A 13,226-nucleotide genomic window follows, 5' to 3' on the forward strand; every position below is an offset into this window, starting at 1 on the left:
AGGAGGATAACTCCACTGTCATGAAAAGTGGTTTGAAGTTATAGTTTTATTTGGAAAAACTCAAATAAAGAATAAAAAGAAGACATTATGAAATAGTAAGAATGTTTTTCCTCAAATCTTTAAATATTAAGAAATGCAATCAGATTAATAATTTGTTGGATCACTTAGCAAACAACTGCTTCATTGAGCAATTCAATATTTGATTTAATCATCAATATTTAACACTCTTTACTCTCTGTACTATCAATGTTCTCCTCATCATCCCCTTCTTCTTTCACTTCCTCCTTCTTCAGCCACACAGTGTGCTTCATATATGCTTCAGAGAGGTAAATGTCTCTGGAGTTCTTCATGCTCGGTGCAAAGTTAAGATTATAATGCGAGCACTTGAAGTCGAGAGGCACAGCATGGAGGATCCGACACCTCCGAGGTCGACAGGATGAGACTCTTGTGGTTCTTTTAGCGATGCAATCATACCAAAACACTGTTAAAGATTCACTTTGCATCGAGTGGTGAGCTCATGAAACATGTTGAGAGGACCTGGCTCATTAACAAAGGCAACGGAGCGGACCCTCCAACGGGCCCGGTGTCAGAGGAGAGCTATTCCCCTCTGCACCAGAACTGGGGCAGACATTTCTGTTGGTGCTCTGAGCTAAGCCAAATCAAGACCCACATAAAATCCCTGATTGAAAGACAAAATATAGACCAAGTGAGAGAGAATGTGGGGCAAATATCTGTGATACCAATCAACGTGACAATTACAAGGCAAGTGCTGTCAAGTGCCTTCCCACCGAGCGGTAAAGAGTCCTGTTACTCTCACTGTGTGTTTGTTTTGTGATGTTGTTACATCCCTGTTTTCTCAGACACCAGACTCCATTGACAAAAACAGGAATTTAACCTTTCAGAGAATGCTATCAGTGTGTCTAACACTGGTTAGTTTCATACATAATAACACAAATACACCTTAGTAATGGAGGCAGGACCAAGCAACAACCTCCGGCCGTGAGAATTGAGGCCGATGCAAAAGTGTTAAAAACTGCAGTTCATAGAGTGTCCACTAGGGGCTAGCTTTGGAAGTACGGTAACACTTTATATTAACTACACACTTTTAAGCATTAATTAAGCATTAATCTAATACTTAACTCATCATCTGTAAAGCATTGTTCATACATTAATACTCATTTATATATAATGTACAAACACAGTTATAAATGTTTTATCATCATGAATATGACTCTCTATAATGTGTTAACTAACTCTTTGTTCATACTTTATAAATGATGGATTCACCAATTACATATGAGCTATTATGGTCATTATAAAGCAGTTATAAACACATTTAAAGGTTATGATTCTAACATTTAGTAAGGGTTAGTGAACACCTTATTACATAGCAAAGTATGATTAATCAAGGTAGTCACAAAGGACTTATAAGCTGCTTGTTCATGGTTTTGGGAGCTGATCTAAAGTGAGGACTTTTTATGCTTTACAAAGAATTCATTAATGAGATTTAAGACCAGCAGCACTTTAAAACACAGAAGTCACAGATATTGATTCAACCGAATAAGGAAACAGACACAACACATGGACTTAAACTTGTATTTATTAAAAAGAAACAACCTCTGTATAAAACCGCGTTTATCAAAATAACTCTTCATATGAACTTAAAATACTCTCAAAAATCTCTCAAACTTAAAGTGCTCACAGTGGAAAAACTCAAATAAAATATGACATATCAAATATATAAAAAGACACAGTAACATTTAAACGCTGGCTGTATGAAACCATTTGTAAACACAAGTTAAAATGCAGCTGCAAAACTGAACAATAACTTGGATTCTGTGTTTTAAGGTGCTGCTGGTCTTAAATCTCATTAATGAATTATTTGTAAAGCATAAAACGTCCTCACTTTAGATCAGCTCACAAAACCATGAACAAGCAGCTTATAAGTCCTTTGTGACTACCTTTATTAATCATAATTTGCTATGTAATAAGGTGTTCACTAACCCTTACTAAATGTTAGAATCATAACCTGTAAATGTGTTTATAACTGCTTTATAATGACCTCATATGTAATTGGTGAATCCATCATTTATAAAGTATGAACAAAGAGTTAGTTAACACATTATAGAGAGTCATATTCATGAATAATAAAACATTTATAACTGTGTTTGTACATGATATATAAATGAGTATTAATGTATGAACAATGCTTTACAGATGATGAGTTAAGTATTAATTAATGCTTAATTAATGCTTAAAAGTGTGTAGTTAATATAAAGTGTTACCGGAAGTACAGTTCATTTCTCAATCTGCACACACTGTACGGGGGGGGGGGTGAATGGAATTTCCAAGATATTAAGATTGCGAGTTCTCCATATTGAGAGGCACAGCTGACTTGATTGACAGGCGGGAACACTGTAGCTGTTGGCGAGGACGCTCAAAGCCTGCCTCTTGAGTTCAGCATTTCCAATATGGCTGCCACCGCCGATTAGCCTCAGAACAGCGCTTCAGAAACAGATGGGTGACATCATGGATACTATGTCCATTATTTATACAGTCTATGTTCCAAACAAGTCAAACAACTCATGTCTTCTGTTTTGTAGGAGGTCTGTTTTTGTTGATGGGGTCTGGTGACCTTGAAGTGAGCGTTTGTCACACCTATTTCAAGGAACTGATCGTCTTCTTTCAAATGTCTCTCTGTAGGGATCCGTCCTGTTGGGTTGTTTGTGACAAAAATAAGAACTGCTAACGGGCATGAGTGCAGTCACCTGTAGGGATTATGTTGCAGCCATTACAGCCTGGTTCATTGCTCTTGCCTGAAGCAGATTTCTCTCAAAATGTTCAAACCCATTAGTCTGTCAGACCACCAATAAATGTGGGGACCTAAAAACAAGGCCCAGCTGTTCAAAAGATATAATCTAGATTTGGAAACCCACCTTTTCTTGTATTCAGGATCAGTTAATTAAACTCCAGAATCATTGGACTGAATCAACCTGATCCAAATACAGTCGTTTCAAGATTACCAAATCTGGATTACAAGAGCTGTGAATGGGACCACACACTACATAATGCAGGGGTGTCAAACATACGGCCCGCCAGAGGTTCCATCCTTTTTTAATAAAAGGACTCACTATTTCAAATTTGTTCTCTGGAGGTCGCATAAAATGAAAGTGCTGATGCAGACCGGCGCTCCTGGACTTTTTTTTTGTCAAAGTGAGGAAAAAGAATACTTTCTGTTTGCATAATCTGGTTGAAATGTATAAAGACTTTTTTACTTTTTGTGTGTTTGGTGTGTTTGCAGCAGGTTTCAGTGTGTAAAGAAATGATATTTGGTCCCACTCATCTTGAAAAAAAATACTTGAATCTTTTTTTGCACTAAAACAAAGTGAAACATTTGGAGTTTTCATTATTTATAGGTTATTATGTTAGGATTTTACTGGCCTTTTTGCCTTTATTTGAGAGGACAGCTGAAGAGAGACAGGAAATGTGGGGAGTAGAGAGCGGGGGAAGACGTGCAGGAATTGGTCGACCAGCCGGGAATCGAACCGGTGACCCCTGCGACGAGGACTGTAGCCTCTGTATGTGGGGCGCTTAGACCGCTAGGCCACCAGCGCCCCTATTTATAGGTTATTATGTTGTGATTTTACTGGTCCTGCCCACTTCAGACCAACTTTGGCTGTATGTGGCCCCTGAACTGAAAAGAGTTTGACACCCCTGATGCATTGTGCATACTTCGTCCACAGGGGGGCACTAAATCCAACACAAAGTGGAAGATCCCCACAGCTCACAGTTGATGCCTGCATTTCCCATGAGCACCATCACCCACTGTGGTAAAGATGTTTTCATGATGTGTGCTTTGGTGTCCCAATTATTGTCCGTATAACGTAAATATGAACACAGTTGAACTTTTTAGTCCCCTACTGAGGCGGCAGTAGCTCAGTCCATAGAGGCTTGGCTTGGCAACAGGAGGGTCGCTGGTTCGAGTCCCAGTATGGACGAAGTTTGGCAAGTGCACTGGTGGCTGGAGAAGTGCTGGTTCAAGCCACAAGCCACAGACCCCCCCAACTGCATGTAGCATGACCAAAAAATAACATGAGTGGAAAAATTGAATTTCCCCCTGGGGGTTAATAAAGTATGTTTCTTCTTCAAAGAGTAGTGAAGCATTCACATGCTGACATAAACAGTAAATTCTGTTCAAAGTCAGTTAGCTCTTTTAGCTAGCACAGCTGTAGTTGTAAAGTTTCTCAGTTTAAAACATAACTTCAACTAATTTCATCCAATCCAATGGCTGTAATCTGATGAAAAGTACTTGTGAACAACTGGGCCCTGGTTCCAAATGTTAGAGATGGACCCCTCTCCCTGTCTGGTCGTTTCGTTCTGTCAACTTGGCGCTCCAGATCTCTTTGGATTCATCCATTCTTTCATTCTTCTGTTGAAATACAGCGTCATTATTCTTCAGCCAATGTCGACCCCATCGTTACCTGTCAGCGCTTTTTGCTGAGGCCAGCGCGGAGCACTCTGAGCTGTTTAACACTAATGGACAATCCCTCTTCCCTTTGTGCTCAACATGCCATCTGATGTGCCGTTTTGACTGACAGAGGAACGGAGGGCCAATTTGCAAGAGCTGACTTCCAGAGCGTTCAGTGTGGAAAGACATTCATCAAAAGCTTCGTGCCCTTTTTCTTGTCTGCTTGTCATATTATCAGTACGGTGCTGTCAGGGCCACAAGGGAGTCCATCATACCTGGTTTCCAGGGTGTGCATAAGTAGATCACATGGCTTAAAGAAAGAGCGGTTTGACAATTAAGGTGCACTTGTCTTCTGTCCCGGGTAAAATTAGCAGTGAGGTTAAGTGTAACTGATGCACAGAGGTAAATGATTAAACCATCCATGCATCACAATCAACATTACCTCTGATGTCACCTTTTCAAACAAGAAGATATCCAACTCCACAAGAATCCCTAGAGACTTTTTCAGTCAGAGAGAGCCGTAACACTGCTCTTTTCTGAGCCCACAAACGTCTTTGAGAAAAACTGTCATTTAACTTGAAGAATATGGGATGTACTGTTGGCTGTCTTGACTTGGTAAGTGTGACTTTAGTGTTTTAAATGGTTAGGACAATATTTAGGACAGTATTTGTCAAACACATGATAACACACACACACACACAGAGCAAACCAATCAAGGCCAGAGTAGACTAAACACTCCTGTGTCCTTTAAAATTACTTATTTTTCTAATGGAGTCTAGTGGAAATAAAAACAAATACTCTCAACTGCTGTAAAATCAGGAAAGGAAGCTGTAGTCTTGAATCTACCAGAAGGAAAAAGATTGAAACGGTCTCTGGGCTTGACAGGCTTCCATTGTGTTCAGCAAACACCACAACATGCAGTTTCTGAGCTGCTGTGTAGCTCATTCTAACACAGGACTTCCACCATGATCCGTGTCCGGTCTGTCTCCGATCTGCTGTGGTCCAGCTCCTTGCTCTCTCGTCTGTCACCACCCACCGGTTGCGTTTTCAGAACACAGAATGGAGCAGAACTGCCGGACAGCTGGAGTCATGTGACCGAGGTTTTCCTGCTGTAATCCCTGAATCAAGGATTCTCCTCCTCCTCCTCCTCCTCTCCTCATCCATGTTGTCTTTCTGGTCCTCTGAAAACCTCTGACCTGTTGACTCCAGGCCTGGCTCCGCTCATCATGACTTTGGTTTGTTGTTGTAGTTAAGTGAAATACGATCTGGTGATAACACAGAGTGTTTTATTCTGAAAATTAACAGGATGTTGTCATTTGGTTTTGCCTCCTGACTTCCTGTCCCGCTCCATCTGCTCTGTTGAGACTGATGCGTCGTTCTCCAGCACCCTGCAAAAATAGAAGTCTCGTGTGTCTGATCCGGAGGACTCCAACCTGCTGGATCAGAGATGCAGCCGGAGCGCAATGGAGCGGATCCAGTGGAAGTTAACACATTGACTAGAATAGAAACCTATCAGATCCGGTGCCGTGACGGATCGGAGACGGACTGGACACGAATCTGGAGGAATTTGGCCCAAGTTTGCTGAGGTTTATTTTTCATATTTCAGTCAGACAACTCACGTTTAAATTGTTTATTGTAGCAGCAAATACATATTCATGTTTGGCGCCCAGGCTCCGGCCTCATCACTCCCTGCAGATAAGTTTACATGCAAACATTGAGGAGTGATGAGCACAACATACTAAACACCCCCAGAGCCTGCAGGTGGAAGCTGGGGAGGCTGGGGGAAGAAGAAAATATCAGCAATAGGCATGCAGCAGCAGAGGCGTTGACAGGCAGAGGGAGAGATGGGAGATTTTCCCCAGTTTAAATAGACCGCCAATTTGAGAGGCAGAGGGCAGGATTGGATGATGGTTATGAGAGTGGGACATGTGACGTGTATGGCATTGCAGCTCGAGTTGTCTGCCTGAACTAGCTCACAGGCGTCGCTCCATTTTGTATCACTTTTTATTATTAATATGCCCAAAATGCAAATATGAATCCATCAAATTGAGTTTTTTTTGTCTTGGTTCAGCCTGTCTCTATTTTTAAAGACGACTACGTACGGTAGAGACAGGTGGCTATTTAGGATCAACCTCGATGTGCTTAAACGGCTCACACGAATATAATAATCATAGTCCACATGGAACCTCTGCTATAAAAGTAATAACAGTGGGCCTTGGTCCAGCAGCGTTCACCTTGATCAAACAGCACTCAGGCTGCTGAAGACAAATAAATGTTGGCAGAGGTTTTATTCTGCACACCAGATGGATGAGCTCTGACACGCCGGGTAATAACTGAGAGGAGGAGGAGAACAGAGGAGTTCAGGCAATGACAGCAAAGTATCTGAAAGTCAGTTCAGAATGATTTCTTCTTGCTGTCACATTACCTGTGTGTGATGTTTTAATGTGGCTGAATTCGCCAGCTGGTACAACCAGATTTCACCAGGTAAGTGAATAGCATTAAAACACCATCAAAAGTGGAAACTGGACTTTTTCAGAACTAACTTTAACCTTTCGCTGCAAGTTGTTCTCCTTGTGACGCCTCGAGAGATGGACTCATTTATTCTGGAAGGTTTACTTTTCATACACTCTCAGTCAATGCTTTTTATTTATTTTAACTATCTTCAACATTGTAGATTAATACTGAAGACATCAACACTATGAAATAATCTGGTTTTGCCATAATCTGGATTACAACAGTAGTCAAATAGAGCTATCCATTGTGTGCTAACCCTACCTCTGAACAACACAACTGATGGTCTCAAACACATTAAGAAGGCAAGTCATTTTACAAATGAACTCTTGACCAAGGCTCATGTTCATTAGAAACCAGTCCAGGAGACCACTTCATGAAGCAGACTGAGAGAATACCAAGAGTGTGCAAAGCTGTCATGAAGTAAAAAGGGGGCTACTTTACAGAATCTAAAATATAAAACATATTCTGCTTTGTTTAACACTTTTTTGTTCATTAAATAATTCCATATATGTTCTTTCATAGTTTTGATGTCTTTGGTATTAATCTACAGTGTTACTGTAATCTACTGATTAGCTTTTGAATGTCAAAATTAGGCTCTAATTTCCACCTCTTCACTGCCAGGCTCACGACTTAGAATTTGAATTGAGTGTGCATGCTCCTTTTACATTTGCCTTTACACACACACACACACACACACACACTGGACGTGCTTGGTGACTTGTGAGTGGATGCAGCTTGTGTTCACTGATGCGTGGATGTACACCACCACCAGCAGCAGCAGCGCCGCGTGCAGACAACTTCTAATACACATATGTTTTTTTATTTATTTTAAACGCCTCCACGAGTTATCGAATCAAGCCTGGGGGCACGTGACTGAAACAAGCCGATTGATAATTAACTGAAGTACCTGTGTATGTGTGTGTGACGTGGGCAGGGGGAGGAGAGAGAGAGGTGGAGGGAGGCGGGCCGGAGAGGAGAGAGAGAGAGAGACAGAGAGAGAGAGAGGTCTCGCCTCTTGTCTTGCTGAGACTCTTAGATTCAGTGGCAGTGGCTGAGACAACCCCGTTACCGGCCACCGTCTACCCGGTAAGTCATCCTCCTCTTCTCCTCTACTTTACTTTACGCAATCTATATTTGAAAGAAGTTAATCCTTCGTTTCCTCTCAGCGAGTCGGATTAAAAGTAAGTTTGTGCGTAAATACGCGGGGGGAAAGCTCCAAATCGGCTCATTTTGCATCATTTTGAATTTAAAGAAAGTATATTTTCGAGTTGTTTCAGTATTTTGTTATGTTTTTGTTGGGATTGAGACAGAAAAAGATCTAAAACATTTACTTTTTTTGACGCTGACGCGCTCCAAACATCCAAATGGAAACTTGGGGCGCTGTCCGTGGTGCTGAAAGTCTCCATCTCACTCAGAGCCAATTATTTGATTAGACTTCTTCCTTCTTCTGTTTCTCTGTGTTAAAAAAAAGTTTCTCATAGTACCACGAATTCGTATTTTACCCCCTAAACCCCTCTCTGCATGCCTCTATTCTCCACAGAGAAACTACCAACTTCGATCCAGATCAGCAGCTCATGGTAAAGAAAAGAGAGAGTCCCCTGCAGGACTTAGGGTCTTTCCGCGTCTCTGAGACCAAGCTCAAAGAGAAATCGTGGTCAAAGCAAACTTTTATCAGAAAGAGAGAATCTGCACTGGACGAGAGCAAAGTCAGAGGATGCGTTTTAACTGCGAGGAGCTCAAAATCTGCCAGTCAAAGTCCTGCGTGTTGGCGCGTAAAGGAGTACATGCCATGAAGAAACACCAAGCCAGAAGCTCCACTCGGTAAGAAGTGGAAGAGTGAGACTCAAAAGGGACAGATAAAAAAAAGAGAGTGGAGGCCAAAGAACAAACACCAGCGCGTCCTCAAATGATGGGGATAAAGCTCCTTCTGCTGCTTTTGATTTACTTAGACCCGCTGAATGTCCTGTGCACCTCCATCGCAAATAAAAAGAACAAAACTCCGCCGCGGAGGAACACGAAGGTGAAGGAGGTCAACGGCAGCACCACCGCGATCCCGCTGGTTGCCGCCGCGCCAGGGAGGATCACGCAGGTCCAGGCTCCCTCGGTGCAGCACGACACCTGCCTGGGCTACTACGACGTGAGCGGCCAGTACGACAAAGAGTTCGCGTGCAACAACACCGACCACCGCTTCTGCTGCGGCAGCTGCTTCCTGCGCTTCTGCTGCGCGGACCGCGGCAAGCGGCTGGAGCAGAGGATCTGCACCAACTACAACACCCCGGACTGGATCAAAACCCAGCCCCCGTCACCTGCGCCCACAGGTGACACGTACGACCCGGAGCTGGACCAGACCAACACCACGGTGTACATCACGTGCGGGGTCATTGCGCTCATCATCGCCATTGGGATTTCTGTTAAAGTTGCCTATGATAAAGCGACCAAGCCTCCGCAGGAGATGAACGTGCACAGGTAAGATCTGATAACAGTTACATACTCTGGTCTTTGCATCATTCACGTGAACACATAAGGTGACATCAGCTTAATTGAGCCACGTTAATTGCTTAGGAAACTAAGAAAAAAACAATGTATGACACTGGATTGTGTTTTTATAGTTAAAAAGGACTGTTTTTAATATTTTTGTGTTGAATTCATGTAATAAAATATAATTGTTTAAGTCTTTAAACATCAGCTGTCCAACATTTTTGAGATGATCAGTGTTCAGGTGAATGAGTCACTGAAACTGCAAAGCAAATCAGAGTCAGTTATCATAAAACAATCAGATTCACTTTTATTATAACACACTAAACACAATATAACATTACATTAAATACAAAAAATCATGAATCATGTCAGTGCATGTTAAAAATGTATAATTTTGGAAGTCTAATGTGTGTAAAAACTGCAAAGTGTGTACTCATTTCTTCTGAAAACTGTGTGAGTTATGAATTAATGTCACCAAAAAAGAGCAACCATGTCCTCTAATAGTTAGTTCATTTGCATGTTGTGTAAAACTACACTTGTGTAAATCTGCCTCTCTTACATGATGACTAAGGGAGTGCCCCTAACCTCTTTAAGTAAGTAAGTAAGTAAGTAAGTAAGTAAGTGTGTGGCACTTAAACCACGCACCCACAGAAAACATGGATTCAATAATGTGTTCCATGATAAAGAAAAGCAAAGGCAGGTTTCTGTGCTTTTGACTCCAATACGTTTGAACTTTGTGGATTCAATCAGAGTTCAACCAATGAGTGAAATAAATTGACCATATCATGAAAAATGAATATGGTGTAATACATTTATCAAGGACTACACAAAGTAGTCCTCTGGGTGTGTTTAAGTGGACGTGGGTTAAAAAGCTGAGAAGCTTCATATATGTACAGAACGCATGGTTTCACGCCGTAAAAGTACACGGTGTGCCGGTCTGTCAGCTTTAAGTGGGCCAGCAGGATTCTTAATGATACTGACCCTTATATTCTGGGAGCTGTCTGCTGCGTCTCTCCATCACTCCTGTATCGTCTTACTGAGAAAAAAAAAAGATGTTGAACTGATCTCCAGTTTGCACAGAATCAGGCTGACACAACCCCTGGCGCATAACTCTGCATACTGTACATGCTCCCCTCTCTAAGTCATCCAACGCCGCAGTGAGGTCACCGTCCTCATGACGATCCAGTTACACATGTATCGTCAGGTTTGTGGAAGTTGTCGTATCTTAACAGCCCGTGATGTGTAGATGTAGAATGAACTTCGTGACACTGGCCAGTTTGGATAATAATCAGATTTATTACAATCAAACAGCATCAGCATCAGTAACAAGCATCGCGACTGCTTGGAGGACGACCGGGCCAGATGAAGTCGCCTCTCTTCTGTCTCCAAGTTCTGGCTTAAATACTATGAAGGTGCACTCAAATTAGAATGAGGGTGTCCTTCAAACATACACATATATGGACTCTTCAACACAAGTTTCAAGTTAGCTGCTATTTGACTCCATTTACGAACTCCTTGTTCTGAGTATTTACAAAGACATCAGCTGTCACTGTCAACCATTTTTTCTTTTTTTTATTTAACCTTTATTTAACCAGATAAGTCCCATTGAGGTCAAGACCTCATTTTCAAGGGCGACCTGGCCAAGAGGTCAGCAGCACACGTCAGAATAAATGGCACAACTCAACAACATGGAACATATATGCAGACAGTATGTAGAAGCAAACAATAATAATTTAAAAAGTGCAACTTATTTTCAAGTAAAGTGCAGATTGTGAATGTAAAACAGCATTTTAAAAACACAGGCACAGTTCTGGGGTCTGTCTTTCATTTAAGATAGACTTAAAGGTGTCCAGAGAGGTGAGATCCGACAGATTCAAGTCCTTCTGGAGTTTATTCCAAGCAGTAGGAGCAGCAAAACTGAACGCTCTCTTACCGAACTCTGTCCGAACACGGGGAACACACATCCGCAAGGTGTCGCAGGAGCGCAAGGCATAGTGACTTCCTGATCTCTCAATCAATCAATCAATCAATCTTTATTTGTATAGCGCCAATTCACAACAAACGTTATCTCAAGACGCTTTTACAAACATAGGAGGTCTAGACCACTCTATGTCAAATTATGAACAGAGACCCAACACCAAGACAGGGTAAGACTCAGTCTGACCCCGCCTTAATCCATCATGAGCATTGCACATCACAGTATTTAGCTAGTTACAGTGGTGAGGAAAAACTTCCTTTTAACAGGCAGAAACCTCAGGCAGAACCAGACTCATGTTAGACAGCCATCATGCCTCGACTGAGTTGGGTCTGGAAAGACAGATAGAGGGGAGTAAGAGAGAGAGGTGATAGTGATGAGACGAGTCGTAGAAGCTGTTGCCGCTGGAGTCCAGCACGTCCGTATCAGCTGGAGTCCAGATCGTCCACAGCAGGAGGACGTCTACAGCAGCTCAGAGGAATCTACGAGACAAGGGAGCTCAGGGACTCCAGAAAGGTCTATGGTTAGTAACTTTAATGGGACAGGCAGAGTTAAAGTAAGTGATGAAGGGGTTGGGGGGAAGAAGGTGAGCTAGGATCCCAGTGTGTCAGTGTGCCAGTTCCCCCGGCAGTCTAGGCCTATAGCAGCATGACAAAAGCTGGTCCAAGCCTGATCCAGCTTAACTATAAGCTTTATCAAAAAAGAAAGTTTTAAGTCTACTCTTAAAAGTGGAGAGGGTGTCTGCCTCCCGGACCCTGACTGGTAGATGATTCCAAAGGAGAGGGGCCTGATAACTGAAGGTTCTACCTCCCACACTACTTTTAGAGATTTTAGGTACAACTAGCAAGCCTGCATGTTGGGAGCGTAGAGTTCTAGAGGGGTAATAGGGCACTATGAGCTCTTTAAGATACGAGGGTGCCTGATTTTTAAGGGCTTTGTAGGTTAAAAGAAGGATTTTAAATTCTATTCTACATTTTATTGGGAGCCAGTGTAGAGAAGCTAACACTGGAGAGATGTGCTCTGAAGATAAACACATAAATACATTGGGACCAAGCCAAGTAGACATTTGTAAATTAGATGAAGCCAATGTGTTTGCCTGCGCACACTCAGGGATGGCCAGTCGGCTCTGACATAAAGCTCACAGTGGTGAGTGAGGCGTTTGCAACCCGTGACAAACCTCAGCGCGCAGTGATATACACTATTTAAAGATACATTTACCTAGGTCAAAGGTGATCTTTTTTAAGGCCATTCCTAGAGACTTCTGGAGCCTACTATTGTAACTCATTCTTGTGGGTCCCTGGACTTATTTTAAACCACACAGACTAGCAACATATACTTAATCTTATGTGGTAACATCAGATACTTCAAAGTCAAGTCAACTTTATTTATATAGCAGGTTTAAAAAAACAACCACAGTTGGCCAAAGTGCTGTACAAGATAAAACACAATCAAAAAAAATAAATAGTAGTAGTAGAACAGATATCAAAAACACAGTAGATAACAAGAAAAAAGCCACAATAAATAAAAACAAAAAATGTAGGATGTCTCGCTCAATAGGTATTAAAAGCCAGTGCAAAGAGGTGCGTTTTAAAGGTGACATATCATGCAAAATGGACTTTTTAATGGTTCTCTCCCTGAAATATGTGTCCCTGTCTACAAACCCCCTGAAAATGAAAAGAATCCATTCTGCCCCTGTTCTGATTTCTCCACCTTTCTGTAAATGTGTGCTGAAACCAGCCGTTTCAGTTTTCAGTGTTTTTCATACGTCACAACGCCATCCGGTCTGTAACA

At 42.0% G+C, this 13,226-nt stretch overlaps 1 protein-coding gene across 1 annotated transcript in view; it reads left to right on the forward strand.

Moving 5' to 3' along the window:
* Positions 1 to 8,003: 8,003 nt before the first annotated feature.
* LOC117831924 (protein shisa-6-like) overlaps positions 8,004 to 13,226 on the forward strand; it is a 164,096-nt gene continuing 158,873 nt past the window's right edge. Inside the window, exons 1-2 of the mRNA XM_034710831.1 lie at positions 8,004 to 8,068; positions 8,523 to 9,448. Coding sequence (XP_034566722.1) covers positions 8,889 to 9,448 — 560 coding nt within the window. The 5' untranslated portion in view covers positions 8,004 to 8,068; positions 8,523 to 8,888. The remainder of the gene's footprint in view (positions 8,069 to 8,522; positions 9,449 to 13,226) is intronic.

The sequence above is a fragment of the Notolabrus celidotus genome, chromosome 20, assembly GCF_009762535.1.
Source record: "Notolabrus celidotus isolate fNotCel1 chromosome 20, fNotCel1.pri, whole genome shotgun sequence".
In the NCBI taxonomy this organism is placed as follows: Eukaryota; Metazoa; Chordata; class Actinopteri; order Labriformes; family Labridae; genus Notolabrus; species Notolabrus celidotus.